Raw genomic sequence first — 17,341 nt, 5'->3', positions numbered from 1 at the left:
CCACTTCACACCCACAGGATGGCTACAATTTAAAGAAGAAAAAATGTTGACAAAGATTTGGAGAAACTAGAATTCTCACACGTTGTGGAAATGTAAAATAGTGTAGCTACTATGGAAAGCAATTTTGTGATTAAACATAGGAAAAAAGGTTAGACATAGAATTATATGACCAAGCAACTCTATTCCTAGATATCTATGCAAAAGACTTGAAAACAGGGGTTCATACAATATTTGCACGCTTATCATCAACAGTACTATTCATAGCAGCTCATGCATGAAAGCCATGTAAATGTTCATTAATAGATGAATGTGTAAATTAACACAACATATCCACTTAAATGGAATATAATTCAGCTAGGTAAAGAGGAATGAAGTAAGTTTTGTGGTGAATAAAATATAAAAAGTACATTTTGGCCAGAGACATTCATGAAGTTGTTCCCACGCTGGTTTCCCTACAGGGCCCCTCACACTAGGGCAAGCAGCTTCATCAAAGCACAGGCAAAATATTTTTAAAAGTCTATTTTTATTAGTACATGTTTGCAGTACATAATGATTATGTGCATCATGAGGAGCTGGTATATGTACATAACACATCCTGATTTTTCTTGTCCCCTACAAAGTTCATTTCTGAAAGTTATGAAGTACTGATTCATGCCATAGCATGGATGAACCTTAAAAACATTCCATTAAGTGAAAGAAGACACAAAGGTCTGAGACACAAAGGTCTCATCTTATGACTCATTTCATGTTGAAATGCCTAACATAGGCAAATCTGTAGAGACAGAAAGCTGATTGGTTGTTTCCCAGGATGGGATGGGGAAGGAACAGAAAGCGATTGCTTAATAGATACAGAGTGTTCTTCTTGGGTAACCAAAAAGTTTTGAAGCTGGAGCGAAACAGTGGTTGCACAGGATTGTGAATACATGAAATACCGTGGTCAATCATATGTTGTATGAATTCACTTCAATAAAATTTAAAGACTCTGATTCCACCTTGTTTTCATTTTTCCTGGCTCTGCCTGCCAGTGCTCTGATGAAGCTGCTTGCCCTGGCGTGAGCTGCCCTGTACAGAAACCAATGTGGGAACAACCGGATGACCAGCTCTGGCCAACAGCTGAAGAGGAGCCATTCCTGAGGCCAGATGGCCCGCAAGGAACTGAATTCTGCCACCAGTTCTGTGGGCAAACTTGGGAGTCCTTTCCCCTGTGAGCATGCAGATGACCATGTCTTGATTGCTGCCTTGCCCATGGCCTTCCATAACCTCAGTACAGGAATGCTGCGATGGACATTCTTGCTCTGTCACGAGGGAGGAACAGAGACACAATGGAGTCACTGATCCACAGCTGCTCTGAAACCCAGCCGGGGTTTCAGATGGGAGATCTCTGATCATATTCGTGACTCTGGACTTGTTCTCCGGTCTCCGCTCTGTCTCTGGGCTTTCTTTTCCTTTTCAGGGCAGGTGGCTTGTGTTTGCAATTGAGTGGCTCTGTCTACCTGCTTGCAGCCAGTGGAATTTGGGGACCCAATGGCTCCGTTTTACTCTGCTCTTTCAGGGTGCTTGCAATACTTCTCAAAAGCCTGGTGGGAATTTTATATTATTGGGGTTTACAACATTCTATGAACATTAACCTTCAGGTCTTTTTGAGATGAGTCTTTTTGAGATGACTCCTGCCGGGACTGCAGACCTCACTCTTAAGCCCCCATGGGTGCTAATGCTCCCTGGGACTATTATGTGGGAACCTTTGTGTCTTCAAAGGTGTCTGCGGTTGAATGACACTGATCCTTTCTGAGGTCTGAGCAACAGGTAAAATGGTTACATCCTCAAACTCATCTCTAGAGAGCTCGGAAACATTTAACGTTAGCATCTTTGGTATCTGGAATTTTTTAAGCCCAGTTTTTGAGATGAGGGTCTCCCAATTTTGCCCAAATATCTGGAGTCACAGGTATGCATCACTGCACCCAGCTATAAACTGAATTTTAATCTGTTGTTTTTTACTTGGAAGAACTGAATTTGCGTCTTAAGTTTTCCTCATCTGAGCAATTTTATCTTTGCCTATTGTGATCAGAGTATTTTGGGGAGAGAAGCTTCTATTATATTTGTTTTCTCCAGAGAATCTGTACGGGTCAGAATCTCACAGTGGTGAGGGCAGCAATAGTCACGTGATTGCACGGCCTTGCAGAGCCCTGATGACACCTGCTGTGGGCTCTGAGGCTCTGTGAACACAATGGTAACCCTCGCTCACATGCAACCACCCCCAGGAGCTCCTGCCCAGTGTCTGAGAAATACTGGGTGCTGGTGCCCAGTTTAGGCTGCTACATTGAAGGCAGAGATTTTGCAAAAACAAAAGAACTGACCTAAAAGGACACAGTGCAGTCACTGGGACACAAGACTGTCAGCCATGGGCTGAGCTGTGCTGTGTGGGGAAGTGGATGCAGAAGTGAGCAAGGTCAGTGACACAGGGCACCATGGCCAGCGTCCAGCCACCCTGTTCTCAGCACCAACTTATTTGCTTGTGTGTCTCGCACCCCCTGCTAGACACTGGGTGGCCCCTGTCCGGGGACACAGAGGCCCCCACAGACACAAAATAAATGTCTTACTCTTCTAATAACCCTGAAGGGACGCCCTAAGGGCAGGGACTCAGGACAGGTCTGATGCTTAGGGACAGAGCCGTGGGAGGGTGCCCGTGTGCAGGCCGGGACTCCTGTGGTTAGCAATTACACTGAAAGGGGTGGACATGAGCTCAGGTGGTAGAGCACCTGTGCAGCATGCGTAAGGCCCCCATGCCCATTCCCAGCACTTGACAAAAAAGGAAGAGGAGCAGGAGCAGGAGGAGGAGGAGGAGGAGAAAGCGGGGGGGTCACTGAGTCAAGGAATGGCAGTTCTGTCGGGCACAATGTGGGAAAATGGGGAAGGATGGGGACTTAGAAGCACAACAGGGAGTCTTTTATAGACTGTGTTCCATTCTGGCAACTGGATGAGTTGATATTGTACCACTTAGGGCAAATCCATAGAGTCCTATTTGGTGAGCTGTAGTGTTGGAGCCAAGAGTTCATGGTAGGTAAACTGTTGTCTCACATACAGATATGTTCCCCTTCCCCTTTATGATGCAACCACATTATAAATGGATTCTTTTTTAATATTGGGCCTTGTTATGTTATTCACGCTGCTCTTGAGCTCCTGGTGTATCACATCTGTCTTCTTTCATGTAGCATAAAATTTTCAGTGTTTGGCCATATGTGTCAGTCTCTGGGCACCACCAGAATCTCAAACCCCACAAGCTCCAGGCTGCACAAAGCACCCACCTCGGCCCCCCGCCCCAACATGAAAGCCCAAAGCCACCCCCTGCTCTGTCTTGTTTTATTGCAGACCCATGCTGGCCCATCTCCCTGGGAAATCCTTTTACTCTTACTGGGTGACTAACAAATGGGATTCCATGTACACTGGTGTCCATGTGTCATTTGTCCCAATATCCATAGATTCCAGGAGGGGCAAGGTGCCCAGCATCCAGCAGGGGATGCCAGCTACCGGATCCCACACCATATCCTAGTCACCAACAGCTGCAGTCAAAGTGTTAGACTGGGCTTCTGTCATGAGGTTGCCCTCAGAAGAATCTACTTCCAAGTTTCCTCCACTGCCTGCTGGCACTTTCTCCTGGGTGACTGGGACGGGACCTCAATTCTTTGTAGACTGTGGTCCTGTCCACAGGCACCTAACAATGCAGCAATAGCTTCTGGCAAACAAGAAGCAGGGTGTGAGCATGATGGGATCAATTGTTAACAACCCACTCTCACAGAGGGTGGGGTGACTCAGGGTTATAATCCCAGCACTGGGGAGGCTGAGGCAGGAACATAATTCGTTTGAGGTCAGCCTGGGCTACATGGTAAGATCCTAGTTTAAAAACAAGCAAATAAACAAACTCACTCAGAAGTGACATCTCAATACTTTTGCCACTATATTAGCTTTCTATTGCTGTGGCAAAATGTGCAAAAAGTCAAAAGCTTAAAGGAACACCCATTTTTCTCATCAACCAGTCGGAATGAGTCAGAAGTCTGGCACAGTGCAGCTGGTTGTCTGCACATGGTCTTACAAGGCCACGCCATGGTGTGGGCTGGGCTGAATTCTCCTGAGGACACAGTCTGAGGACTCATTCTGATGGTGAACAGCATTCACTTCCCAGTGGTTGAAGCACCAAGGTCCCCATATTTGTGCTACCTTTGGCGGGGAGGCACTCTTGGCTCCTACTGGCCTCCTTGACAAAAAGTTAAATTAATAGATCCAGCCTGCCATCAAGGGATGATCAGTCGGTGCAGCCCAGGATCAAGGGGTGCAGCTCACACAAAGATGTAAAGGTTGGGTCACTAAGAGCCCTTTAAGAAGCTACCAGTTACACAGACCAGCCGCCCAGCCTCTCTCATGGCTGGGAGCTGTTCGGAGCGGGACTCTGTTGTCTTTTTACTTACAGTGACTTGGTTCCTTCTGTGATCTGTGATTTTGGATTGTGAGCTCAGCGGGGCCTTGTCTGTGGAACTGTGTGTGTTCAGGCTTAGACGATCCATCTGGAAAGCACGGTGAGTTGGTTTTGCCAGGAACCCCAGGGGTATTACTAGGCAAAGACTAATTCTGAATGTTAATGTCTCAACTTCAGGGTTCATAGACCTTACAGATGGTCTCACTTCTTTATAGAGAGTTGAAGCTTATAGAAAGTAGGCCTGACATTCCAAGTCTCAAGGGAAACTTTTTCTGCATCCAAAGCTCAAATTTCCTTACATCCTTCTGCTCCTCTGGGTGAAAATGTTTTCTTACCTTTTTTTCTAAAAGCATTTTTCTGTGGCCTCAGATTTATGCATGGCCTTAACATCAACTCTGTGCCTTGTAAGGGTCCCCGACCCTCAGCTGTGCCCCACAAGGCCCCTAACCCTCAAACCCAGGCAGCTTCTTGAGCGTCAGGTTGTCTCCACTGGGTTTTCAGTTCCCGCTTCATTTTTGGCCCTAAGGAACTTGGCTTATTTTCTTAAGCTCTTGCTATGTGTTTATTTAAAAGGTAGCTTCTTACCTAGCATTTCTAGGTGTTTAGAAGAACTTTTTTCAGGCTACTTTACCTGCTAATGAGATTTAAAGATGGCTGACATCTTAGATTGGAGATTTGTGGAATTATACAGTTTTTTGAAGTTTCCATCCTGCACACTGACATAATTACAGAACTCCCGTTTTGAGCAAGAATGGTGCTCAGAGGTAGAGGCTACAGCCTAGGCTGATCTTCCACCCAGAGGTCCAGAACTCCACCGGCCATTTTATCAGGGACACAAACAAGGGAGGTTACACCAATACCAATGTCATAACTGATAATGAGACCAAAGAGAACCAGCCTGCTGGAGCCTGCTACCATGGCCGGCAGCACTGCCTGTCCTGCATGTGTGCTGCTGGTCCTCAATATTGCCTACATGGGCATGTGGGTCTGATCTGTGTGCCAGGAGCAGCCAGGTGCTATGTGCGCTCCTCATCCCCCATGAGCTGCTAGTACCAAGAGCATGACTGGATACACACCCCACTATTCTGTGTGCCTGGGCCTTAAGGTCTGCTCCACACCACACCCTTTATCCTTTAGCCTAAGGAACATTTATGATGGCTTTGAACTATGACAACTGCAGAGCCATTTTGTCCAGACCCCTCCCCACAATTTTGCAACACACCCAAGGCCTATGCTCTTCCAAATAGTAGCCAGCCTGGTTCTGATGCTTGTTATTCCAGTGTGCAGTCGCCTAACTCTAGCTGGTTTAGCTAGAATCCTGCCATGAGTGTGTCATGCACCTGATTCCAGAAGGTATAAAATTTCACAACAGATGACAATGGGGAACTAGAAAGACAGAGTTAAGGCATTTTGTTGAAAACATGGGACATGTTTTGAGATGGTTTTGGGGTCTGCTTGTCACTAACAGGCTGTTTTCTTTCCAGGTCAGACAGTTTAAAACCTCTTAGCTGGGCATGATGGTGCACACCTCTAATCCCAGCACTTGGGAGGCTGAGGCAGGAAGACTACAAGTTTGAAGTCAACCTGGACTATATAGCAAGACACTATTAAAAAAAAAACACAAACCAAAATAGAGCAAGAAGAAGAAAACCGGGCTGGGGATATAGCTCAGTGGCACAAGTGCCTGCCTAGCAAGCGCAAGATCCTGAGTTCGATTCTAGGTACCAAAAAAAGAAAGGAATAGTAATAAGAAGAAAATCTCCTGCTGTGTCCTTGAGAGTTTTCCACAGGGCTTGGGGACATGAAGCCACTGTGCTAAAAGGTCTAACACCTCTCTATGGAGATACACTACAGAGAAGGAAGCTGCAACTCAGATGGGTTGGATCTTTGAGAGGCCACAGAATCTGGCTCCAAGGTGGACAGTGGAGGCAGAGAGAAAAAGAGAGGAGCCGTGGTACCTGGTGGGGGTGAAGCGGGTGGAGCGGGGAAGTAGGGACAGGTCTGGCCTTCAGCCGGGGGTCAAGAAGCTATGAGTAGGAATGGTGTGGCCCCAGCAGAGGACCTCTGGGGAGGCAGATGAGGACTCCACAACTCTCCTGGGACCCCTTTCAACCATTCAGAGCTCTTCACAGTGGGCTCTCTGTCTCCTCTGATGGTGGGGGCGGGATGGAGAAAGCGGCATGTGCACACCTTATGGGGTCTGGCCCCTCCACCAGCCTCTGCACTTTTGGTCATCTGGCCTGAAGGGTAGCCCAGTCAGTGACAAGTTTATCTGGGCCTGGACAACAGTTTCCCAGGTCTAATGTGCATGAGGTAACCCCAATGTGCCTCCAAGTGGGTAGTTCAGGTCTGTAATCTCAGTAAACAGGAGGCTGAAGCAGGAGGATCACTGAGAGTTTGAGGGTACCCTGGACTACATAGTCAATACAGGGCCAGTCTGAACTACATAACAAGACTCTGTCTCAAAAAACAAAAACAAAAACAAAAAAACCAAAAAACCCCAAAACCAAACAAAATAACAAATGTGTCCCTTGAAGTGCTGTAGGCAGACATACATGCAACAAGGAGCGGCAGTATAGGTGACACGGGTACGGGCCACCTGGACTGTGAGGCTTCCGAAGGCACTGGTAGGCAACCTCCACACCACACCACTCCTGGATGGATGCGGAGAACTGGGCGTGGGAAGAGGCACAGCAGGGAAGACAACTTCTGTGCTGGTATAGGGAGACACACCCCAGCTGGGGAGAATGCCACCTTCTCCCCACACCCCGCAGTTCTGAGCCTAGGCAGCTTTCCAAAAAGCGCCCCGGGGTCCGGATCCACCAGGCCACTAAGTCAGGCGCTCTCCTTCCCTCAAACAGCGCCAGATTCCCCAGTCAGGAAGATACAAAAATCTCTTTATTGTTCACTTTCTGTAAAAAGGCGTGCTTCTGAGGACTGGGAGGGAGATGCAAAGTGTACCATAAGCAATCCAGGCCTGCAGCCGAGAGGGGGCGGGCCCCACATGCAGACGGTCGGGAGGCGTCATCCCTGCTCTGTGGCTGGCGCAAGGGCTGGTGCAGTGAGCTGTGCGCAGGGTGTTGGGTGGCAGCCCCTCGCAGTCACAGGGCTCACCTCGCCCTGGAGGGGGATGTGGAAGTTCCAGGGGACACGGGCTCTGGAAGGGTCAGTCTTGAACACAGGAGAGGGGACAGAGGGTCCTTCTTGCCAGTGGGAAGGACCCAGAGGGGACCCAGCACCCTCAGCCTGAGATGGTAAACTGAAGGTGACAAGCAGAAAGGCAGAGTCCGAGGGCCAGGTCGGCCCCTGGGGTTCTCATTGCTCTAGGCCATCGCCCCCCAGCGCCTGTTCATAGGGGCAGGGCCTGCGACAGGGGCCTGCGGGATCCCCCTGCGGCTCCTCCTCCTCCGCGCATGCGCCCTGGCCCTGGCCGCAGTCTCCGCCACGCTCGCCCTCCGCGTCGCTCTCGTCGGAGTTGTCCTCCTCCAGGTAGCGGTAGCCACGCACCTTGTGCTGGGGCCGCGGGATGCGCGGCTGGCGCGGGAGGACCCCGCGCCGCAACTTCTGCTCCATCCAGAGGTAGGAGGCCACAGCCACCACCAGAGTCACCAGCAGCACACCGAGTTTTGCCTGGGTGTAAGGGGTGGGGTGACTCTTTGGGTCCTCAACTACCCCAGTCCCTCACCCAGGTTTCCAGGGAACCCTCCTGAAGCAAAATTCAATCCCAACACTATCTAGTACATTTGCCATACTCCTTGGGAGCCTCAGTTTCCCTAAGAGAGAGAATGATAATCCTTTTGCCTGGAAGATTAGTCAGTGGTGGCGAACCTATGGCAGCGTGCCATGGTGGGCTATTTGTTATCACTGAAAACTCTAAAAGGTTTGCCATCACTGGCTTAGATTATTCCTGGTCACTTACATACAGTGGGTCACAGAAATGCTTTTCAGACGTTTTTGATTTTTGACTTCACTCTCAGTCAAAAACAGTTGTGCACTCTGAGTACATACATACATATGTGCATGCGTGTTCTCTGCCATCCTCTACTGTGTCGCTGTGTAAAATACTGGTCACGACTAAACTACTAAACTGACCTGCTGAGGCTGCAGAGCAGAGTACTAGAAGCTGGGCTGCAGCAGAACTCAATGGTAGAGCACTTGCCTAGCATGGATGAGGCCCTGGATTCCATGCCCAGCACCAACAGAGGAGCCTGCTCCCCTGCAGGCCATAAAGCAAGATGGACCCTGGGCTTCCAGGAGCCCAGCACTTGGCAAAGAGGTGACTGAACAAGCCATAGAGAGGATGTAATGCACACACAAGGAAAAAGCAAACTGTGGTTCCCTTCAAAGGTGGGTAAACTGAGGCTGGCAGGTGGTGAAGCAGTAATTGGGGTGCTGGGTTCGGGACCACACAATAGGCTAGGAGAAGGAGTCCTTGGCCACAGCCTGATCCTTTAGGAGGATGTGAGGCCAGGATGCTCAGAAGGTATCTTGCCTGGGAGTATGGCGTGGGGCTCCTAACCCCACCCAGCCTCACCTTCATGGGCAAGCTGGAGCCCAGGTATACTGCAAAGATGGCCACAGCCTGCCACCAATGGTAGATGGTGAAGATGAAGTCCTGTCTCTCCTTGTCCTCGTACATGATTCCCAGGAGTGCTGCAGGCAATTAGGACAAGGTAGGCAGGGGACAGGTGTTACCTGGGGCCTGAGGCTGCTGATCTACCTGTGACTCTCTTAGGCCCTTGCACTGCTCCCATCTCAGGGCCTTAGAGCATCCAAGGAGCAATATACAGTACCCTGGTCCTTGCCTGCCTCCTAGTGGAGACCCTGGTTACCATGGTGCCCAGGTAAGCAAGGGTTGTACACAGGTCTTGCCAGGTACACTTGTGGCCCCAGAAGAGGAAAGCTCTAAGCTCAGGTGTGTCCTGACCCTGACCCCAATGTGCAGGCCAAGTGTGAGGGGCTGTTGCTCTTTTCATCCAAGGGCTAGGGAGGGCAAATTGTTTCCGGCAACCAAATTTCTACACATCAAACCTGAAGTGTGTGAGGCAGGGATTTGTTTCACAAAGAATCCTCCCTGGGATGGGCCGAAAGAGCACTGGCCAGGGAGTCAGCAGACTCAGACTGGAATACTGGAGACTGGAAGGTAGCAGAGGTGAGAGTTTAGGGATGCGGAGATGTTGATTCAAACGTTGGTTCTGTAGGTATTTTGGGGCAAGTTTCTTAATTCCCCAGAACTGCTTTTCCCAGCTGTGAAGTGGACTTATATACACTCTACGTTGTGCTAGAAAGTTCTAAGGTAAGAAAACTGACACAGCACCTGGCAGATCATGAGAGGTGATTTCTACTAATACTTTGGCCAAGCTCAGGACATGAACGTTCCCATCCTAGGGCCTAGGGGTGACATTCAAAACTGTTAATAGCACTGGCCCATCCAAACATGCCACTGTGGACAATGACATAGCTGCACTTGGGTGTATTGAGTGCCAGTTGCTGGCACATGCTCATCTGAGTGCAGACAGCACCACACAGCTGAACTCAGGCCCACCCCTGCCTGCTGCAAACCTGCCCTTGCCCCAGTGCCTCACCTCCAGCAGCCCAGATTTGGACTGCTAGTGCTGGGCACACTGAGTTGGGGCTTCATGTCTGTTCCTGGGTCCTTTCCACAAAAAGGCCCAGATCTGGGGCTGAGAGAGTAGCTCAGTGGTGGGTTGCTTGCCTAGCATACATAAAGCCCTGGTTTTGATCTCCAGCATCAGGAAAAAAAAAAAGGAAAGAACAGAACAGAAAATAAATTTTTAAAAGGACCCAGATCTGTACCTGTGCCCTAGGACATGGTCAGGACCACCTTCTGCTATCCATACTCCCTGGGACAAAGGCCCTGACATCTGCTCCCCATGTCAAGGAAACTCTGCCAAAGTGGACCCTGTCTCCAGGTACAAAAAGATTTGTCCCTGTTGTGTTTTTCACTGTCCCTAAAGGCTCTCCACAGAGCCCACAGCCACCCTGTGTATCTACAAAATCTCAGACCAACCTTTTCAGGCCTGATGTCCACCCTTGAGTGTCACCAGACTATCCATGTCATGGAACTCCCACACCTGCTTCCAGAGTGTCCATGGGATTTCCCCATCTGTCCTATGTTGTGGGTGGGAGTTCCACCCTAGACTGTCCACAGGGATCCCCACCTTTCTCTACCATGTCTACAATAGGCTGTGATAAATTCCCTGCTGTTTCCATAGGACCTCATATCTGTCCCTGGGTTGTCACTACCCTCCAACCACCCAGAAGTTGTCACAGGCCCCACCCAGCCACGCCAGCTCCTATGACAGTACTCACTGCTGAGTCCCGTCTTGTTGAGTGCGCTGCCCACACCCCAGAGAACAGCTGCCACATACAGGATCCAGTTCTGTTTCTGGACCCGAGGCACAGGGGCCCAGAAAAAGAGGCTGAGGGTGAGCAGCAGGTGCAGCACTGCCCCAGCCACCAGGGGCACTGAGCGTGGCAGCCACAGCCCCAGCAGACCCAGGAATGAGGCGGCTGAGGCGCCCAGGCTGTAAGCAATGAGGAGGTAAGCTAGCCGTTCCAGCCCCATGGAGCACACGCCATAGCCCTAAGGGACAAGAGGAAAGCACTGGAGGTCAGAAAGACCCTGTCACTTCAGGCCCACTTTGCCCTCTCTCACCTCCTGGGTGCTGCCCAGGGAAGGCTGCGCGGGTACGGAAAATGGGGAAATTTGTGGTGCACATCCCCAGGCACAAAGGGATATAACTCGCAGAATACCAAATACGTTGCGGACATACCTCACTTCAATTTAAGAGGAGGTAGAATAACTTACCCAGGGTAAAAGGAAGGAGGAGAAAAAGGGAGGGAACTATTCGGGACACACTTGTAAATATTTAAACATATACTAAAAGTTATTTGTTTATGTGCAATTCGAATTTAACAAGACATCCTTTTCTTGGCAACCCTATGCAGGCTGTACTTACCAGGGCGAGACCGGTGCAGGCGAAGAGCACCTCAAAGCCGCTATAGATAAAGAAGGGCACGAGGTGGCGCAGGCGGAAGTCACGCACGTGCTTGAAGGGCAGCTGGAAGATGTTGCCCCAGCCCACGCTGCGCAGGTCGATTTCCTCGGTGGGCCGGTACGCGGCGCCGCACAGGCCCAGCACCTGCGAACAGGCTCTGTGAAGGCTGACCGGCCAGGTACAGGCTCCGCCCCTGAGTTTCATCCCCGCCCCAGACCAAGGCCCCGCCCCGAACACACCCACAGCGTAAGCCCCACTCCATCTCAGATCCCGCCTCCCAGGGACACCCACGGTTCAGCTCCGCCCACCAGGCACATCCTTGCTCTTCGGCCCCTCTCTTTGCCCCGCCTCTCGGCCCAAGTCCACACCTCCACCCCGCCCTACCAAGTCCACACCTCCACCCCAAGGCTTCAGCCCCACCCCCAGCAACAGCCACGCCCTAAGAACGCCCCCAGTGCGTTCGCTCCGCCTTCCAGTACGCTCTCGGTTTAAGCCACACCTTCCAGCCGGACCCCTGACATCCTCACAGCCAGTCTCCCCGTTCCCTGGTTTCTGGGATTCCAGCCCCAGTTTAGATCTATAGGCACCAGCCACGTCTCCAGGACTCAGCCCGCGTTGTGAGCCCCGACAGTGGCCCTTGGTCCCAGACTGGGTCTCCAAACCCGCGCCCAGCCTTGCTCCTCGCCCCCACCCTGGCCGGGCCGCACCAGCAACATGGCCAAGAAGGCCACCCCCATGAGCACGGTCTCCACCACGATGAGGTTTTTGCTCCGCGGTAGCGTCCGCAGAACCGTCTTGTTGAAGCCATTGAGAATGCCGTGGCTGTTAGTGCCTGGGAAGTGTGAGTGCGGACATCGTGAGACCAGAGTAGATGCACTGTCATCCTCGCCACAAAATGCAGCCAGGTGGCAGTGGGGATGGGGTGGAGGGGACAGGAGTAGAACGCTGGGGCTGGGTGTGCCCCAGGGGGAGGGGAGGTTCAACTCTTCTGCCTTCTCACCCTATGGCCAGAGACTGAGAGAGGGGCACTAGTCACCTCCACCTCCATACCTTCACCCTGCACTGACCACACCCTGGGCCCCAAGGAGATCTCACTGGCAGCCTCGTCCCAGATGAGGGAGGTGAGCTGGCTTTGGGACCTCACCCCCCCATACGAGAACTGACCACAGCTCTTCACATTCCACAGTGTGTGGTTGAGGTCATACAGGTAGTAGTTCAGGAAATAAATCATAGGCAGCTGGGCGCAGGCGAAACTCAGCTGTGGACAAGAGGGCAGATGGGGCCAGGCTCAGGCACAAGTCCAGGTACGAGGCCCCAGCATGGTCTGTGAGAAAGATGATTTCCTTCTGGTCAGCTGGGCAATAGGAAAGGCATGAGGTCTCTGTTGCTAGAGGTAAGCAAATGGACTGGCTCAGAAAAGCGAGGTAGGAAGAGAGGGCTGAGAAGACGGTGCAATGGGTTCCCATCGGTGGACCCTGGGCCTAAAATATCCCTACCCCACCACCACCCAGTGCCCCACATGGCACTCACATGGAAGAAGCTATAGAAGATGGCTTGGAAAACCAGAAGATAGGGTGCGTGGGAGCCCCGCGGTGGGCGCTGCGGGGGCCCCTGCTCATCCTCCTTGTAGTGGGAATACTCATAGTACTTCTGCGCCATCCTGGACCACAAAGGAGCAAAGGCCATCCCTGGTCCAATCGCTGTCCTGCCTCCACTTTCTGCACCCAAAGCTACAAACCAGCCAGCCCAAGCAGGGGAACTGAGGCCCAGAGGGTGGAGGGGTTTGTTCGAGGTTTCCCAGTGGAGCCTGGCAAAGCAGCAGAGACCCAACCCAGTCTCCAGCCTCCCACTCCACTGCCCACCAGGCTCACCTGGTGATATAGTTGCCCATGGAGGCCCAAAGAGGCACGATGGCCATGCCCAGGGCCACAGCAGAGGGCACAAGGGTATAGTAGCGCTCCCAGTAGTTAGTGGAGACAAAGAGGGCGTAGATGCCCACGGCCAGGAACATCATCCACTTGGTGCCAAAAAACCTGCGGACAGCAGAGTGACACTGGCACTACCGACTGCTGTGCCCTGAAACGAGATGGCCACCACCCCAGGTCCCAGGTCCCTATGGCTCTGTGAGGCAGAGGAGAGCCCAGGCCAGGGAGTCAAGGGCCTAAAGCTGGAGTCTCAAAGACCAACAGACTCAGGTGACCTCCTGTGTCCGCACGCCTCAATCTTCACAGCTGTAATATGGGCACAGGCCCAAACCATAACCCTCTCCCAGGAGACAAAACAGGAGAAGTCAGTGACCCAGGTGCACATCCAGCCTTCCTGAGCTCTCTGACTCTCCCAACTCTTTCTCCTCTCAAGCTTATGTCCTGTGACTGTAGGTCCCAGTGACACATTCAAGGACCTAGACCAGGCTGGGACAAGAGAAAGGAGGAGGCCCTGTGTGGGTGAACTGCAGACCTAAAACCCTGGTGCTTCTACCTCCCTGTGCATTGCTCTTGAGGTCCACTGTGGCCAGCTGGGAAGTTTCTACCTCTCTGGATCTGGGAAAAAGTCATATAGTGACCATGGAAGCAGCCTGATGAATGACAGGACAAGGACTCAATCAGAACACAGAGGCTGACCCAGCTAAAACCAACTCTTGGCGTCTTCAGATTTTCTTTATTTGAGCTCATTCGCTCCTTTCTTTGTCTTAACTTCCCGGAAGTTCAAAGCCGAATAGGCCTGATTTTCTGATACTTATCAGTATCCTTATTTTTGCCTCCTCCAATCTGTGTGGGGGAGGGCAGATCACAAGCACGCACTGTACATGTTGGTGGGGCAAAACAGCAAAATGTAAAAATGCCAGTCCTCATTCATGGCTGGTGAGGCCGCAATTTAAAAGTGATGCCCCCAGCCGGCAGCCACACAGACTGGCGTAAGTCTCTGGAGAAGCTGCCTGGTGGTTTGGGCAGGGAGTGATCATGCGAGTTTCAGAGTCACTTCCCAAGGCTGAGCCCTGCAGTGGGCCAGTCGCTGCCTGTGGCAGAACTAGGAGGAGCTGTTTCACAACTTTTTCCCCTTGGGTGACAGAAACTCCTCTGGGCTGAAGAGAGTGAAACAGCATAGCACTCCCAAAGTGGCGGAAACACAGGAAACAATGCAAAAGGGTTAGTATTAATAGAAAGAGCAATAGTTCAAGAGCCATAAAGCCTTTCATATGCCTGTGACCTACTGAGGGCAGTTAGGAATTTATTCTAGGGGGAAAACTGTTGTTGTTAATTTTAAAAAGAAGGAAAGAAAGCCAGGCACAGTGACATATGTGCCTGTAGCCCCAGTTACTCAGAAGGATCAGGTGGGAAGATCGCTTGAGCCTAGGAGCTAGAGATCATCTTGGGCAACACAGTGAGACTCCATCTCAAAAATAAGAATGAAAAGAAGGAAAAACCATCAAGGGCCAGGCCTGGTGGTACACACCTGTAATCCCAGCACTTAGGAGGCTGAGGCAGGAGGATGGAAATTACAAGTCCAATGCAGACATTTTAGTGAGATCCTGTCTCAAATATTAAAAAAAATATAGAGATAGATAGATAGATAGATAGTCTTTTTGAGACAGGGTCTCACTATGTGGTTCAGGCTGGCCTTGAGCTCACTTTGTAGCCCAGGCTGGCCTCAAACTCACAGCAATCCTCCTGCCTCAGCCTCCTGAGTGCTGGGATTACAGGTGTGCGTCACTACACCCGGCTAAAAATAATTTTATAAAGTGCTGGGGATGGTAGCTAAGTGTGAAGTCTCTGGGTTCAACACCCAGTACTACAAAAAAATTATGAATAAATTTTTAAAAAATGAGCCTTGCAAACCCATGCTCTTAACACAAGAATGTAGACCTGATCTGTACATGCTGGTGGGGCAGTGGACTCAATTTCCTGGAGGGTTTAAGAAGGTTTTTTGTATGTGTTTGTTTGTTTGTTTGTTTGTTGAGACAGGATCTCGCTTTGTAGTTCAAGCTAGCCTAGAACTCATTATGTAGCTTAAGCCGGACTCTCACTTGCAGCAGTCCTCCTGTCTCAGCCTCCTGAGTGCTGGGATTACAGGTGTGGGCCGGGTTTTCTTGTTTCTGGTTTCAGTTACGGTGATCTAATGCTGTGTGTGCAAAGTGATAAAGGAGAAAGAGAAAGAAAGAAAGAAAGAAAGAAAGAAAGAAAGAAAGAAAGAAAGAAAGAAGAGAAAAAGACAGAAAAAAGCACTCCATTGGTCTCCTGGTCCCCTCAGGGAGGGTGGGGGGGCATCTGGGAACCACATGCCTCAAGGCTCAGGTCCAGAGCAGACCCTCAGCGGCACCTGCCCAGCCATGCCCCTTTCTGTGAGCCTGCTCACATGGCCACAGCTGATTGGACCAGAGGCAGGAGCCTGAGCTCTGCTGGCTGATCCCATTCCCCCTGGGGACTGCACAGTCCCAACCGAGAAGGTCACAGTGAGTCTGGGCCACCACAGAGGCCTCAAAGAGGAAGCTACCCGGGTCACAGGCAAAGTGGGTGCAGCAGCCTGCTTGAATCTCTTACTTGAAACCAAATGGGGGTTTCACTTCCTCCTCCAAACCCCGGCTTTCCCCTCTACACTCACCCACCCCCAAACACCAGGGCAGCTGGAGACCTCAGGGTCTGAGAGATCAGTGACAGCCCAGCACGCATGGGGACAGCACCTGATGAGCACAGGCGTGTAGAGCAGGGCAGCGATGGGCGTCACGTTGATGCCCATCAGCATCTTGCTGTCGATGTCCGGCAGCCCCATGTTGCCGTACTTTACCTCGCGGTAGGTCTCATCGTAGTGCAGGATCAGCTGCATCTGGAGGAGGCCTTGGGGACAGGGAGCGACATGGAGGAAGCAAGCCTTGCTCAGGGGGCGACCAAACAGAGGGGCCGTGCAAGCTTCGCTGGGAGCTCCCCATTCCAATGAGGCTGGGGGCGGAGTGGGGCCCGGGACGTGCCCCAACCCCTCCCACAAGAAGGCTGTGGCCAGGACCTGGCTCTTTGGTGGGCGGAACCCCTTCCCGCCCCACGCGGGGCCGCTGCAGCTATCGGAGCAGCCGACTGGGAAGTGAAAAGAGAAGAAGGGCCGCCAGCCCCAAGTTTCTCTTTCCCGGCCGGAGTCGGGAAGGCCGGGGCCCGCTCCCGCGTACCCAGGTAGACGCCGTAGGTGAGCGTGCCGCCCGCGCTGGCCGCCAGCACGTTCTTGAGCACGCCCAGGCGCCTGCGGCGGTAGTAGCGGCGCTCCTCCTCCTCCTCGTTGTAGTTGGGGTACGCGCCCACCAGCTCGTCCAGCTGCGGGACAGGCAGCGTGCGCTCGTACCCGGCTCGCCAGCCTCGCGCCCCGCACCCTGCGGGGTCACCCCCACCCCGCGCCACCCTCGCGCGCTCCCACCGCCGCTCACCGGCGCCTCGGGCCCGTCGGGGACCCCGAGTCCATCCGGGACGCCGAGCCCGTCAGGGACCCCGAGCGAGTTCTCGTCGCCCTCCGGCCCTGCGGCCCCTGCCACCGGGTAGAGCGGTGGCTTCGCTTCCATGGCCAGACCCTGACCGAGACTCAGACTCTCAGCGTGGCCGGGCGCCCCTGCAGCGGACCGGGCACTTCCTCCTGGCGCTGGGGACCGCCCCACCCCGCCCTGTCACCTCCTCCCCTCGGAGAGCGTGTGTGTGTGTGTGTGTGTGTGTGTGTGTGTGTGTGTGTGTGTGTGTCCATGTGTCCCTGTGCAGCTGGGTACTCAGCCTCCTGGATGTGAGATGCTAGTTCAAATCCCTGGTTAGCCACTTCCTGACTCTTCTCCATGCCTCAGTCTCTCACCTACAAAATGGGGACACTCAGCACTGCTCAGACT

At 52.2% G+C, this 17,341-nt stretch overlaps 1 protein-coding gene across 3 annotated transcripts; it reads right to left on the bottom strand.

Annotated features, from left to right (window-relative positions):
* Positions 1–7,344: 7,344 nt before the first annotated feature.
* On the bottom strand, positions 7,345–17,116 carry Unc93b1 (unc-93 homolog B1 (C. elegans)). 3 transcript variants are annotated; one of them, XM_005384293.2, is made up of 11 exons: positions 16,898–17,114; positions 16,646–16,787; positions 16,169–16,322; positions 13,362–13,523; positions 13,021–13,150; positions 12,655–12,748; positions 12,198–12,322; positions 11,452–11,634; positions 10,802–11,075; positions 9,003–9,121; positions 7,345–8,098 (listed from the first exon to the last, which is right to left on the bottom strand). In XM_005384293.2, exons 1-11 carry the CDS (start codon positions 17,027–17,029, stop codon positions 7,784–7,786), a joined length of 1,830 nt encoding a protein of 609 aa, XP_005384350.1. In that variant the 5' UTR covers positions 17,030–17,114; the 3' UTR covers positions 7,345–7,783. The 3 variants fall into 3 exon arrangements, with proteins under 3 accessions (XP_005384350.1, XP_013369697.1, XP_005384351.1); XM_013514243.1 differs by lacking the exon at positions 9,003–9,121 and having other exon boundaries at positions 16,898–17,115; XM_005384294.2 differs by lacking the exon at positions 10,802–11,075 and having other exon boundaries at positions 8,008–8,098; positions 16,898–17,116.
* Between the last annotated feature and the right edge of the window lie 225 nt (positions 17,117–17,341).

This window comes from Chinchilla lanigera, unplaced genomic scaffold, assembly GCF_000276665.1.
Source record: "Chinchilla lanigera isolate Chin_1 unplaced genomic scaffold, ChiLan1.0 scaffold00021, whole genome shotgun sequence".
NCBI classification, from domain to species: domain Eukaryota; kingdom Metazoa; phylum Chordata; class Mammalia; order Rodentia; family Chinchillidae; genus Chinchilla; species Chinchilla lanigera.
Note: the sequence above shows the minus strand (reverse complement) of the source record. Positions and strands in the feature narration are given on the sequence as shown.

Bases quoted from the DNA above. Each gene is read 5' to 3' on its own strand.
- Unc93b1 (XM_005384293.2), bottom strand. From the start codon at position 17,029: ATGGAAGCGAAGCCACCGCTCTACCCGGTGGCAGGGGCCGCAGGGCCG. The intron at 13,524-16,168 runs GTGCTGTCCCCA...TGCTGTCCGCAG, and splicing joins TACACGCCTGTGCTCATCAG to GTTTTTTGGCACCAAGTGGA. The intron at 11,635-12,197 runs GTGCGGCCCGGC...GCCTGTTCGCAG, and splicing joins CCTTCTTGGCCATGTTGCTG to GTGCTGGGCCTGTGCGGCGC.